Here is a 16,068-nt window from a genome sequence, read left to right on the forward strand (position 1 = left end):
GAATGTTGCTAAATGATGATTGTTTACTATTGCCAATTCTTGAGATGTCTCCAACGGAGTTGATGCTTTACTCTTGTCTACTACTTAGTATTCTGCCATATACATGTATCTTACTACTTATTAAGTGGTTTTATTTTATTTTTATTTTTTTTAATTTGGTACACGTATTCCATGGATCCGTACATGCGAGTCATTCACCTGGATGTGGAACATGTCAATACAGTTGTACAAATACAATTAATGCTACAGAATAGTTATATAATACAATGATATAGATATTAATAAGTATCACTTTTTCTCATTTACAAACTGTAATTTAACTAGTATAGCAATTCACACTATAACACTATAACTATAACATTAACACTATAATATTAACATAATATCGTATCATCCATCTAATAACAAAGAGACTAAATACATCTATTATTAAGGGAGTGCATTATTTCTGGGAAAGAATTCATCCAAGGAGTACAGAGGGTGGCCAAGCAGGTATTTTTTTCATTTAGCTTTGAATTGCATTTCATTTTCTCTTGTAAATTTAATATAATTAGGCAATGCATTAAAAGTCTTCATAGCAGCATACTTTACTCCCTTCTGTACAAGTGATGTATTTTTTCATTCGACATGTAGATCATCTGTACCTCTAGTATTGTAGTTATGGTATGAACAATTTGTTTCATACTGAGCATAGTCTTGATTAACAACATTCATCAGAGAGTATATGTACTGACAAGTTGTAGTCAGTATTTCTAACTATGTGAAAAGTTTTTTACATGAGGTTCATGGAGGAACCCCACACATGATTCTGACTGTTCTCTTCTGAGCAGTTAAGATTTTTTTTGAGGTTGGTGAATTATCCCAGAAGATTATTCCATAACTCATTAATGAGTTAAAATGTTGATGTCCACAAAATGAGTAATGATTCTTAAAGCAAAAGTTGCTGATGAAATCAATTTTAGAGTAAGGGACACATGCTGTTCCCAGTTGAGCCTACTGTTAATGTGAATCCCTAAGAATTTAGTGGAGTGCACCTGTTCTAGTTCCTGGTTGTCACGAGCAATTACTATATTTTCTGGAGTTTTATTTTTTGAGTGGAACTGTATAAAATTAGTTTTTTTAACATTTACTGAAAGAGAATTAATTGAAAACCAAGCTGTAACTTCTCTGAGTATATCATTAACATCAGTCTCCAGATCAGCAGTAGACTTACCATCCACTACAATGCTTTGTATCATCAGCAAACATTGGGAATTCACAATTTTTACTAATTTATTTATTTATTTATTTTACTTATCCATCCATCGACAATAAATATTGTATGGATGTTGTCATGGGTACATGTAAGCCATTTCAGAGAAATGGGACACAAACAATATATACGTAAAAAAGTACAAAACAAAATAATACAATTAAGTTAATAATAACAATACGAAATTAATATGGCCTATATACATCCCTAATTGTTACTTTAAATGCATAGTCTATTTTTCATAAGGCTTTAGTTTTGTCCTCCCTAAACGGCAAGTCATTATGTACACAACACTGCTTAAGTATATATTTACATCACACAACAGCTGTCCTTTAAGTATGTAAATGTAATGAATGGTTAGGTAATGAATGATTAGGTGCAGATTGAGTATTTTCCATTTTGCCTTTATAAATATCATCAGAAAAAATTTATTGACCTACATAGTCATTTACAGAATAAAAACATTGTTCTACTAGAAATTTTTTAAATTTGTTATCATCTTCTGACTGCCTGATGTTGACTGGCAGTGCGTTGTACAGTTTTGTACCGATATGGCTCACATGCCTTTGTGTATTCGCTCTTTTTGTTCGCTGAGTACGGAGTGCTGCGCTATTATGGGTATTGTAGTTATGAAAGTCGGCATTTGTCTGAAAATCTGCAATGTGGGTCCTGACATACAATACACATTTGTATATGTATAATGATGGTATAGTAAGTATTCTAAGCTTTTTGAATATGGGTTTGCAGTGTGTCTGTGGATGACTGTGAGTTATTATTTGGATGGCCGTCTTCTGCAACAAAAAAATTTGTTTTAGGCGCCCTGTTGTGGAACCCCAAAATATTATTCCGTATGTGGCAAGAGATTGAAAATAGCCGAAATATGCCATTCTGGCACCCTCTGAGGTACAAACATTTGCAATAATTCTGAGGGCATAACAGGCTGAATTAAGTTTCTGTGCAAGTTTTATTATGTGGTCATTAAAATTTAAGTTTTCGTCCACATGAATCCCCAGCAATTTTGTGGATGTCACTCTGTCTAAGGCTTTGTCACCCCATACCAGATCGAGATTTACATTTTGACATCTTTTCCCAAACTGCATATAATTTGTTTTATTTACATTCAATGTCAACCTTAGATTAGATCAGATTAATACTAGTTCCATGGATCATGAATATGATATTTCGTAATGATGTGGAACGAGTCAAATTTTCCAATACATGACATAATTAAGTTAATTTAACAACATACTTAAGTTAATATGACAACTTTTTTATTTTTTGTGTGTTTTTTTATTTTTTAATAATTTTTTTGTGTTTTTTTTCTTAATTTATATCTAAAAATTCCTCTATGGAGTAGAAGGAGTTGTCATTCAGAAGTTCTTTTAATTTCTTCTTAAATACTTGTTGGTCATCTGCCAGATTTTTGATACTATTTGGTAAGTGACCAAAGACTTTAGTGGCAGTATAATTCACCCCTTTCTGAGCCAAAGTTAGATTTAATCTTGAATAGTGAAGATCATCCTTTCTCCTAGTATTGTAGTTATGCACACTGCTATTACTTTTGAATTGGGTTTGGTTGTTAATAACAAATTTCATATGAGAGTATATATACTGAGAAGCTACTGTGAATATCCCTAGATCCTTAAATAAATGTCTGCAGGATGATCTTGGGTGGACTCCAGCTATTATTCTGATTACATGCTTTTGTGCAATAAATACTTTATTCCTCAGTGATGAATTACCCCAAAATACGATACGATATGAAAGCAATGAGTGAAAATAGGTGTAGCAAGCTAATTTACTAAGATGTTTATCACCAAAATTTGCAATGACCCTTATTGCATAAGTAGCTGAACTGAAACATTTCAGCAGATCATCAATGTGTTTCTTCCAATTTAATCTCTCATCAATGGACTCACCTAAAAATTTGGAATATTCTACCTTAGCTATAGGCTTCTGATTAAGGTCTATATTTATTAATGGTGTCATATCATTCACTGTACGGAACTGTATGTACTGTGTCTTATCAAAATTCAGTGAGAGTCCGTTTACAAGGAACCACTTAGTAATTTTCTGAAAGACAGTATTGATAATTTCATCAGTTAATTCTTGTTTATCAGGTGTGATTACTATACTTGTATCATCAGCAAAGAGAACTAACTTTGCCTCTTCATGAATATAGAATGGCAAGTAATTAATATATATTAAGAACAACAAAGGACCCAAGACTGACCCTTGTGGAACCCCATTCTTGATAGTTCCCCAGTTTGAGGAATGAGCTGATCTTTGCATATTATGAGAACTGCTTATTTCAACTTTCTGCTCTCGTCCAGTTAGGTACGAATTGAACAATTTGTGCACTGTCCCACTCATGCCACAATATTTGAGCTTGTCTAGCAGAATTTCATGATTTACACAATCAAAAGCCTTTGAGAGATCACAAAAAATCCCAATGGGTGGTGTTTGGTTATTTAGATCATTCAAAATTTGATTAGTGAAAGCATATATGGTATTTTCTGTTGAAAAACCTTTCTGGAAACCAAACTGACATTTTGTTAGTACTTCATTTTTACAGATATGTGAAGCTACTCTTGAATACATTACTTTCTCAAAGATTTTGGATGAAGCTGTTAGAAGGGAGATTGGACGGTAATTGTTGACATCAGATCTGTCCCCATTTTTATGCAAAGGTATAACAATGCATTGAGCCAAGAGTGGATGTAATTTAGTATTTTATCAGTAATTGTTAGTAGCAATTGCTTTGGTGTACTTATTATCACACTAGTATCATTGGCAAATATTATTGCTTTGGCTGCATCATCTGAGGTGTGAAAATCATTTATATAGACAAACACAATATGGGCCCTAGAATGCTGCCTTGTGGTACTCCAACTTCTACATTTTTTGCCTCTAATACTGAATTTATTTTGTGGTTGGAGTAAGATGATGTCAGTCTTACAACCAGTGTTCTGTTGTTTAGGTATGATTCAAACCATTTTTTTCCTATCCCATGCATACCCAACACTTCTAATTTTTCTAAAAGAATGTCCTGGTTCACAGTGTCAAAAGCTTTGGAGAGGTCTAAATTTACTCCTACTACACTATAATCTTTTTCTAGATTTTTGATTATTTGTTCAGTGTAGCACATTACTGCTGTTTCGGTATTTTTACATGCTTGGAAGCCATGCTGATTTCTGTTTAGTAAATTATGGTCATTTAGATATTTGTTGATTCGGTGCTTCATCAGTTTTTCTAATATTTTTGAAAATGCTGGGAGGAGCTATATTGGGCGATAGTTTTCTACCTTATACTTGTCACCTTTTTTAAATAATGGCTTCACTTTTGAAATTTTCAGCCTTTCTGGAAAAGCTCCTTCACTGAATGATAAATTGCCTATGTGTGCAAAGGGCTTTGCAATTTGTGGTGCTGTCCTTGTTATGAGTGACACAGGCACCGCATCTATGCCAGCCGACATTTTGGGTTTCAAGCTTTGTATCACTTTCAACACTTCACCCTCATTTGTTGGCTCTACCCTCATCCTGCAAGCTGTTTCTGGATATTCAGGTTTTTCTTTGTTTGTAAATTTTAAGCTTAATGAAGTTGTTGCATTTGTGAAATAATTGTTAATATAATTTGGCAAATCTTGTTAATTAATATTGACATTTTAAAAATTTTTGAGGCTAATGTCCTGGTTTTCGCAGCTCTTCCCCGTTTCAGTCTTCACAATACCCCATAAGGCTTTTGATTTGTTTTCAGACTGTCTTATAAAACTATCATTACTCATGAATTTTGCTTTAGCAATTACTTTTCTATATACCCTCTTGTAATTCCTGACATATTTTATGAATTGTGAGTCTGTGGATGTTTTCATTTTAGAAATTAGTCTCTTTAGAGTTCCACAGGAAGTTTTGATGCCAGCTGTGATCCAAGAACTTGGCTTTGTATTGCCATGTGACCTGATTTTTGACAGCTTTTTTGGAAAATACATTTCAAAATATCCCATGAAAATGGAAGAAAATGTGTTATATGCATCATTTGTATTTGTTAGGGATAGTGGATAGGGCCCCCCCCATGAACCATGGACCTTGCCGTTGGTGGGGAGGCTTGCGTGCCTCAGCGATACAGATAGCCGTACCGTAGGTGCAACCACAACGGAGGGGTATCTGTTGAGAGGCCAGACAAAAGTGTGGTTCCTGAAGAGGGGCAGCAGCCTTTTCAGTAGTTGCAAGGGCAACAGTCTGGATGATTGACTGATCTGGCCTTGTAACAATAACCAAAACGGCCTTGCTGTGCTGGTACTGCGAACGGCTGAAAGCAAGGGGAAACTACAGCCGTAATTTTTCCCGAGGGCATGCAGCTTTACTGTATGATTACATGATGATGGCGTCCTCTTGGGTAAAATATTCCGGAGGTAAAATAGTCCCCCATTCGGATCTCCGGGCGGGGACTACTCAAGAGGATGTTGTTATCAGGAGAAAGAAAACTGGCGTTCTACGGATCGGAGCGTGGAATGTCAGATCCCTTAATCGGGCAGGTAGGTTAGAAAATTTAAAAAGGGAAATGGATAGGTTGAAGTTAGATATGGTGGGAATTAGTGAAGTTCGGTGGCAGAAGGAACAAGACTTCTGGTCAGGTGACTACAGGGTTATAAACACAAAATCAAATAGGGGTAATGCAGGTGTAGGTTTAATAATGAATAGGAAAATAGGAATGCGGGTAAGCTACTACAAACAGCATAGTGAACGCATTATTGTGGCCAAGATAGATACGAAGCCCACACCTACTACAGTAGTACAAGTTTATATGCCAACTAGCTCTGCAGATGACGAAGAAATTGAAGAAATGTATGATGAAATAAAAGAAATTATTCAGATTGTGAAGGGAGACGAAAATTTAATAGTCATGGGTGACTGGAATTCGAGTGTAGGAAAAGGGAGAGAAGGAAACATAGTCGGTGAATATGGATTGGGGCTAAGAAATGAAAGAGGAAGCCGCCTGGTAGAATTTTGCACAGAGCACAACATAATCATAACTAACACTTGGTTTAAGAATCATGAAAGAAGGTTGTATACATGGAAGAACCCTGGAGATACTAAAAGGTATCAGATAGATTATATAATGGTAAGACAGAGATTTAGGAACCAGGTTTTAAATTGTAAGACATTTCCAGGGGCAGATGTGGACTCTGACCACAATCTATTGGTTATGACCTGTAGATTAAAACTGAAGAAACTGCAAAAAGGTGGGAATTTAAGGAGATGGGACCTGGATAAACTAAAAGAACCAGAGGTTGTACAGAGATTCAGGGAGAGCATAAGGGAGCAATTGACAGGAATGGGGGAAATAAATACAGTAGAGGAAGAATGGGTAGCTTTGAGGGATGAAGTAGTGAAGGCAGCAGAGGATCAAGTAGGTAAAAAGACGACGGCTAGTAGAAATCCTTGGGTAACAGAAGAAATATTGAATTTAATTGATGAAAGGAGAAAATATAAAAATGCAGTAAGTGAAACAGGCAAAAAGGAATACAAACGTCTCAAAAATGAGATCGACAGGAAGTGCAAAATGGCTAAGCAGGGATGGCTAGAGGACAAATGTAAGGATGTAGAGGCCTATCTCACTAGGGGTAAGATAGATACCGCCTACAGGAAAATTAAAGAGATCTTTGGCGATAAGAGAACGACTTGTATGAATATCAAGAGCTTAGATGGAAACCCAGTTCTAAGCAAAGAAGGGAAAGCAGAAAGGTGGAAGGAGTATATAGAGGGTCTATACAAGGGCGATGTACTTGAGGACAATATTATGGAAATGGAAGAGGATGTAGATGAAGATGAAATGGGAGATACAATACTGCGTGAAGAGTTTGACAGAGCACTGAAAGACCTGAGTCGAAACAAGGCCCCCGGAGTAGACAATATTCCATTGGAACTACTGACGGCCGTGGGAGAGCCAGTCCTGACAAAACTCTACCATCTGGTGAGCAAGATGTATGAAACAGGCGAAATACCCTCAGACTTCAAGAAGAATATAATAATTCCAATCCCAAAGAAAGCAGGTGTTGACAGATGTGAAAATTACCGAACTATCAGCTTAATAAGTCACAGCTGCAAAATACTAACACGAATTCTTTACAGACGAATGGAAAAACTAGTAGAAGCCAACCTCGGGGAAGATCAGTTTGGATTCCGTAGAAACACTGGAACACGTGAGGCAATACTGACCTTACGACTTATCTTAGAAGAAAGATTAAGGAAAGGCAAACCTACGTTTCTAGCATTTGTAGACTTGGAGAAAGCTTTTGACAATGTTGACTGGAATACTCTCTTTCAAATTCTAAAGGTGGCAGGGGTAAAATACAGGGAGCGAAAGGCTATTTACAATTTGTACAGAAACCAGATGGCAGTTATAAGAGTCGAGGGACATGAAAGGGAAGCAGTGGTTGGGAAGGGAGTAAGACAGGGTTGTAGCCTGTCCCCGATGTTGTTCAATCTGTATATTGAGCAAGCAGTAAAGGAAACAAAAGAAAAATTCGGAGTAGGGATTAAAATTCATGGAGAAGAAATAAAAACTTTGAGGTTCGCCGATGACATTGTAATTCTGTCAGAGACAGCAAAGGACTTGGAAGAGCAGTTGAATGGAATGGACAGTGTCTTGAAAGGAGGATATAAGATGAACATCAACAAAAGCAAAACGAGGATAATGGAATGTAGTCTAATTAAGTCGGGTGATGCAGAGGGAATTAGATTAGGAAATGAGGCACTTAAAGTAGTAAAGGAGTTTTGCTATTTGGGGAGCAAAATAACTGATGATGGTCGAAGTAGAGAGGATATAAAATGTAGGCTGGCAATGGCAAGGAAAGCGTTTCTGAAGAAGAGAAATTTGTTAACATCCAGTATTGATTTAAGTGTCGGGAAGTCATTTCTGAAAGTATTCGTATGGAGTGTAGCCATGTATGGAAGTGAAACATGGACGATAAATAGTTTGGAAAAGAAGAGAATAGAAGCTTTCGAAATGTGGTGCTACAGAAGAATGCTGAAGATTAGATGGGTAGATCACATAACTAATGAGGAAGTATTGAATAGGATTGGGGAGAAGAGAAGTTTGTGGCACAACTTGACCAGAAGAAGGGATCGGTTGGTAGGACATGTTCTGAGGCATCAAGGGATCACCAATTTAGTATTGGAGGGCAGCGTGGAGGGTAAAAATCGTAGGGGGAGACCAAGAGATGAATACACTAAGCAGATTCAGAAGGATGTAGGTTGCAGTAGGTACTGGGAGATGAAGAAGCTTGCACAGGATAGAGTAGCATGGAGAGCTGCATCAAACCAGTCTCAGGACTGAAGACCACAACAACAACAACAGTGGATAGGGGTAAATCATTAACATATATTAAAAGCAGCAGGGGTCCAAGGACAGATCCCTGGGGAACTCCATGCTGTATGCTGTATTTTGCCCCATTCAGAACCCACTAGATCAGAAGATCCTCTGTTGCAGCCATTTAGAACCACCTTTTGTTTCCTGTTTTCGAGATGTGATTTTAGCCAGTTACCTATAGGCCCTTTGATTCCATAATGATAGGCCTTCCCCAAGGGTATCTTGTGGTTTACACAATGAAAGGCCTTGGAAAGATCACAGAAGACACTAACTGGTAACTTCTTACTATTAATAGACTTCAAGCCATCATTTGTGAGTGAGTATATGGCGCGCTCTGTGGAAATCCTTTCTTCAAAACCAAACTGTCTATGGTTAATAACATTATGTTTATCAAGATGTGCAACAATCCTGTTATACACTGCCTTTTCAAGAACCTTTGAAAATGTTGTTAAGAGAGGGACAGGACGATAATTTTTGACATCTGTAGCATCACCAGACTTGAAACGAGGTCTCACAATGGCATATTTCATTCTCTCTGGAACAACTTCCTCATAAAGAGATATGTTGCAAATGTGAGTAAGTACTACGCTTACATCATTACTGCAGATTTTCAGCAGTTTACTAGACATGTTATCTATACCTGAAGATCCTTTACTTTTCAATGAATGAATTATTTTTGTTATTTCATTAACAGTTATGCGTGGTATGTTTATATCATTAAAACTTTGTGGGAGGTTAAGTTTCAGAATATCTGCAGCTTCCCTTAGGTCACCATTGCAACCTATTTTAGAAGTGACAGTTAGAAAGTGGTTGTTAAATGTGTCTCCTATCTGTTTACTATCAGTTATTCGCAAATTCTTAATTTTTAGGACAGCAGTTTTTAATTACTATTAAAAACAGTCTTGATCACGATTTATTTTATAAGGTGACCGGTTTCGACCACTACTGTGGTCATCTTCAGACCATTGAGTGGAAACCCCTTTCTGTTGGAGAATCAACAGAAAGGGGTTTCCACTCAATGGTCTGAAGATGACCACAGTAGTGGTCGAAACCGGTCACCTTATAAAATAAATCGTGATCAAGACTGTTTTTAATAGTAATTATTTACAAGACATTGATCACTGCTGTTCCCGTAATGCATTCAACAGCAGTTTTTACATTGTCAGATGGTGCAGTACCTGTTTCCCTCTTTATTACATTCCAAATCGTGCTGATTTTTTATTTGAATAATTAGTTTAAGATTCTATGCACATACTTTTAGATTTTTTTTAATGACTTTAGTTGAAATTTTACAGTATGTCCTATAACAGTTCATATGGCAGGGATTATTGGATTGTCTGGATATTATATACAGTTCTCTTTTTCTCTGGCATGATATTTTTATGCCCTTGGTGAGGCATGGTTATTTGTTTGATTGACTGTTCTGTAGTCTGCAGACCTTTTTTGGAAAGACACTTTCAAATATACCTGATAATTAACAAGTAAATACATTATACTTGGAAGGAGAGACAGCATTGGTCATATTTTTTTGTTTTATTAACCGCAAAATCAATTTTCGGTCACTTAGTGACCATCTTCAGTGCTGTAATATACAATTTAAATTGGTAGGCACTGGTGTCAACAAGCTTACAGTTTATGTGATCGCTGTAAGCTTGTTGACACCAGTGCCTACCAATTTAAATTATATATTACAGCACTGAAGATGGTCACAGTTTATGTGATCGCTGTAAGCTTGTTGACACCAGTGCCTACCAATTTAAATTATATATTACAGCACTGAAGATGGTCACTAAGTGACCGAAAATCGATTTTGCGGTTAATAAAACAAAAAAATACGACCAATGCTGTCTCTCCTTCCAAGTATACCCATTATCTGGTCGTGGTGCACAGGACACTCCATGGAGTCGCCAATCAATAAATACATTATATTTTGTATTAGAATCATTTGCAAGATAAACATACCTACAGTCAGTCTCCCAAATGCATAATTTCAAGTTTTGGATATTTTCCTCATCCATGTTTCTAACGGTTTTTCCACTGTGCACCAGCTTTGCTCTGATTTATATTAAAATTGTTAATTGTGAGTACTTGCCTGTCATGATCAGAGACACCATTTATGACTTTTTCAACTTTGATGTAATGAGTTCTACTCATATCTACAAAGATATTGTCTATTAGAGTGCTGGAAGTGGCAGTAGTTCTTGTGGGAAAACTGACAGCAGAGACAAAATTGTAGGTATGCATTAAATTTGCAAACTCTGTCTTAGAAGATGAGCTTCCGAGGAAGTCTATATTAAAATCTCCAGTCACTATAATGTTCCTATATTGCTTTGTGAGATACAATAGCACAGAATCTAATTGTTTCATGAATACTTTAAAATTACCAGATGGAGCCCTGTGTACTGCTATGATTGCCAATTTCTTGTTGGCTTCTACTACTCCTGTGACACATGCCTCAAAGTGTTTCTCTACACATTATTTCTCTACGAGTATTGTATTAAATGACAGGCTGTTTTTCACATAAATAGCTGTCCCTCCTTTGCTCATATGCTTTCTACAAAATGAGGTAGCTAATACATAGTTTGGAATATTCAGCATTTTGATGCCAAAAGTGACATGGTGTTCTGTCAGACAGAGAATATGAGCACAATTTGCGCCTGTTGGTTCATCAATATTTGCAATAAATCGGTCTAACTTTATTTCTTTTGACATACTAGTATTACAGGAACAGTTTTCTGCAGGGAATGGGGAGCTGTTGTGCTGGTAACCCCCACATTTGTTGTAATTAACTGCATTACTTACATTCTGATTGGAACCTTCCTCCTTCTGCCCCAGTACCATCAAAAAATCCCCATTTGCAGCTGAGGACTTTCTTAATCTCAGGCACATCCTGTAATGTAGCCCATAATTCCTTATTTTTCACGTGTTTTTTCTCCAGTCTTTGATGGCTTTAATGAGGAAACTATTCTAAAGCAATGTAGGTAGACCACACTATCATTTCAGTCTTATTTTCATTTCAAGTGATCCCAAAATCTCACTCATGAATAAAACTCTTGCAATGATGCTTGTGACACAATGCATTTTATTAGCATCAGTACCTTAGTACTCTTTTATATACCTATATGGATTTCATAAAGAACACACCTATTACAAATACCAAAAGCTTTCATAATGTAAAAAAATACTGCTATGTATTATTTCTGTCCTTCAGTAATGCTTTCAGATTCCTGATTTTTTCCACATAACCTCATCCATTTTTAAAAATAGTCTGACAGTCATTAATTTTGGGCTCTACTTGTCCATTTAATAACACTACTGCCAAGGGACGGAGCTCGTGCGTATCTGGTAGAACTGATGTACCTTAATAATTAATGAAAACTGATGATGAGCAGGACAACACAACACCCAGTCCCTGAGTGGAGAAAATCTCCGGCCCATCCTGGAATCAAAACCGGGCCCTTAGGATTGACATTCTGTCACATTGACCACTCAGCTACCGGGGGAGGACCAGTCTGACAATGGAAAGTCCAGAGTGAAATAACAATAATATGGAAAGATTAGATTGCTACTCACCAAACATAGGAGGTGTTTAGTTGCAAACAGGCACATCGAAACAGACCGTTAAACCAAAAAGCTTTCAGAAAAGTCCTCCTTCTGCAATGCAAAACACACACAAACACAACTTGGACATACGTGTCCACTGTCTCGGGGTACTAGCTTCAATATTTTAGCAGTCTCTATCATTGTGCCTTTCCATCAGTATGTTGATTTTGACTTTGTGTGATATTGATATTAAAGTCCTGTTATATGCATTATGCTGCAAAATTGTTTTATGGTTCAAAGTTGTTCAGTAGCTGTTCAAAGTATTCAACTAAAAGTTAGCTGTCTTTATTGTTTAGAGTGAAAATTGCTATATACAGAATTCACTGCCCTCTTTGTTCATAAAGTTCAGCTGTATTTTCCCTGAAATAGAAAAGATGGTTTCACTATATTAGATCCTTTGTTTTGCATCTTAACATTTCCAAGTAAGTTACCAAGCCTTTTTTCAATAACACCAAAACCAATTCAATTTCTTAACACTAAATGCATCCCAAAATTTTTCTCTTGAATCATTATTCCATTACTATGATAAATTTTTTATCAATTTTAATTTTACAGGGTGATTCTGGTGGACCACTTCAGATGTCCTTCAAAATAGGAAGACAACATTTTCATCATGTTATTGCAGTGACATCATTTGGGAATTACTGTGCTGGAAAAGATTCACCAGGAGTCTATACACGTGTCTCTTCTTTTATTACATGGATTGAGAGCATTGTGTGGCCAGATGGTTAGCTTAATGAACAGATTACCAACTCGTAAAAAGTTTTTTAGTCTCTCATGCCATATATTTTAACTGTCAAGCTGAAGTCAGGAATGTTTCATGTGGCTAGCTGATGGTTTCATTGGTGTATGTTGTGACTGCAGATCTAACACTCAGATATTCAGCCAAAAAGTTGTTAAAATCAATTCATTATATACGCTATCAAAATTTTTTCTGATAAATATCAAATGACCTTACTTTACACAAAACCAACATTTTAATTTTGATGTAAATATACATTATTAATTAAGAACTTAAATTACAAATCTCATGACTTGAAGATTAATGACATTGTAGTTTTCCTCTCTTCATAAGAACACGTGAGGCAATACTGACCCTACGACTTATCTTAGAAAATAGATTAAGGAAAGGCAAACCTATGTTTCTAGCATTTGTAGACATAGAGAAAGCTTTTGACAATGTTTACTGGAATATTCTCTTTCAAATTCTGAAGGTGGTAGGGATAAAATATAGGGAGCAAAGGCTATTTACAATTTGTACAGAAACCAGATGGCAGTTATAAGAGTTGAAGGGCATGAAAGGGAGGCAGTGGTTGGGAAGGGAGTGAGACAGGGTTGTAGCCTATCCCCAAAGTTATTCAATCTGTACTTTGAGCAAGCAGTAAAGGAAACAAAAGAAAAATTCAGAGTTTGAATTAAAATCCATGTAGAAGAAATAAAAATTTTGAGGTTCGCCGATGACGTTGTAATTCTGTCAGAGACAGCAAAGGACTTGGAAGAGCAGCTGAACGGAATGGACAGTGTCTTGAAAGGAGGATATAAGATGAACATCAACAAAAGCAAAACGAGGATAATGGAATGTAGTCGAATTAAATCGGGTGATGCTGCGGAAATTAGATTAGGAAATAAGACACTTGAAGTAGTAAAGGAGTTTTTCTATTTGGGGAGCAAAATAACTGATGGTGGTTGAAGTAGAGAAGATATAAAATGTAGACTGGCAATGGCAAAGAAAGGGTTTCTGAAAAAGATAAATTTGTTAAAATTGAGTATAGATTTAAGTGTCAGGAAGTCATTTCTGAAAGTATTTGTATGGAGTGGAGCCATGTATGGAAGTGAACATGGATGATAAATAATTTAGACAAGAAGAGAATAGAAGCTTTCGAAATGTGGGGCTACAGAAGATTGCTGAAGATTAGATGAGTAGATCACCTAACTAATAAGGAGGTACTAAATAGAACTGGGGAGAAGAGAAATTTGTGGCACAACTTGACTAGAAGAAGGGATTAGTTGGTAGGGCATATTCTGAGGCATCAAGGGATTGCCAATTTAGTATTGGAGGGCAGTGTGGAGGGTAAAAATTGTAGAGGGAGACCAAGAGATGAATACACTAAGCAGATTGAGAAGGATGTAGATTTCAGTAGGTACTGGGAGATAAAGAAGCTTGCACAGGATAGAGTAGCATGGAGAGCTGCATCAAACCAGTCTCAGGACTGAAGACCACAACAACAACAGCAACAATGCCATAACTTCAATGTGTATGATATCCAACAGTGCCCATCCCCCCTATTTTTTTACTAATACTAAAATGTTACAGACACCTAGTTAAAATACTAAAATTTTGTAATGAAACAATGGGAACTGTAGATGGGAACAGCCGCAATGTAGGAAAAGACAGATTGCTACTGACCAGAAAGAAGACATTTCAAGTTACAGACAGGCACAATTAAGACATTTACATTTACCTTTCGGCCACAGGAGGTCAAGACACTGGAATTGGCACTCATGTGTGAATGGTGTGTGTGTGTGTGTGTGTGTGTGTGTGTGTGTGTGTGTGTGTGTGTGTGTGTATGTGTGTGTGTGTCTTTTACTGATAGAGGCTGTGGCCAAAGGCTATACATAAGTGTATTTTAATTGTGCCAGTTTGTAACTTTGTGTGTCTTCTTTATCGTAAGTAGTAATCTGTCTTTTCCTACATTGTTAAAATTTGTAATGAGCTTCTTTGTGAAAAAAAGTTAGACTTAACTTGTGTCAAATCTGTACAAATATGAGAGCAGTAGGCATAAATTACCACCATGTATCCACAGTTGAAAGTTCTCATCTATAAGTTTTATGATGAAAACCTGCAAACAAGAAATTTATGTATGTGATACATATGCTTATAATATACATCCTTATGCTTACATAATATGTAGGATTACATAGTGTATAATATTAAGAAAGTGTCAGGCAAACCAACTCATCCTCCTTTTTTTTTCTTTTCAATCAGCCTTACATTCTAGCTACCAATACTTAATGTGAGATCATATATACACAGCTAAAATGAGATTATGATGATGATTTCATCAACATTAATTACCTTAGTTCAGTAATTATGAAGTATTAGTAACTTTTCAAGTGATAAAACTTTACAGCACCAATAGGATGAAAGGAACATCCCCAACACAGGTGATTAGGCATGAACACGACGTAGAAAAATTCAACTGACAACCATAATCATACAACAGAAAAGGAAATAAAATAACACTACAGGATAGTCCAGTCTAGTACAACAATGACACAAAATGTTTATCTATTGCATCTGGTTTACCTATTAGTCATATACTGAAGCAGATCGGTTATAACAGTAAAAATTAAGGGACTGTTCAAAAATAAAAACTCTCATCCATTATGAATGTGCAACACTGTGGCAGTGATGAGTAATGGTTTTCAGGAAAGCTGCTAGCAATCACCTTTGTTTTACTTTCATCTCTTTTGAAGAACTCATTAATGCCTTACACTTTCTCGTGTTATTTGATTTTATGATAGCATTCTACTTGGCTTTGTTTAAAATGCCTTTAAGGCTGTGAACAGGGCTCCTAAAACACACACACACACACACACACACACACACACACACACACACACACACTCTCAAAAACCACTATGTCTGTCCACCGAGGCCTGAGTCCGGCCTCAGTGACCACCAGAACAGTGGTCTGTGTGTGTGTGTGTGTGTGTGTGTGTGTGTGTGTGTGTGTGTGTGAGAGAGAGAGAGAGAGAGAGAGAGAGAGAGAGAGATACTGTTGTTGTTCCACCCTGTATTTGCCATTGTTTAAAGCTGTGAAATATGACAAAAGGTCACG

General features: G+C 36.5%; 1 protein-coding gene across 1 annotated transcript in view; it reads left to right on the plus strand.

Annotated features, from left to right (window-relative positions):
• Positions 1-13,194, plus strand: part of LOC124775134 (serine protease snake-like) — a 284,183-nt gene extending 270,989 nt beyond the window's left edge. Inside the window, exon 10 of the mRNA XM_047249974.1 lies at positions 12,782-13,194. Within this exon, the coding sequence (XP_047105930.1) occupies positions 12,782-12,958 (177 nt within the window). The 3' untranslated portion in view covers positions 12,959-13,194. The remainder of the gene's footprint in view (positions 1-12,781) is intronic.
• Positions 13,195-16,068: the final 2,874 nt, after the last annotated feature.

This window comes from Schistocerca piceifrons, chromosome 2 (assembly GCF_021461385.2).
Source record: "Schistocerca piceifrons isolate TAMUIC-IGC-003096 chromosome 2, iqSchPice1.1, whole genome shotgun sequence".
NCBI lineage: Eukaryota > Metazoa > Arthropoda > Insecta > Orthoptera > Acrididae > Schistocerca > Schistocerca piceifrons.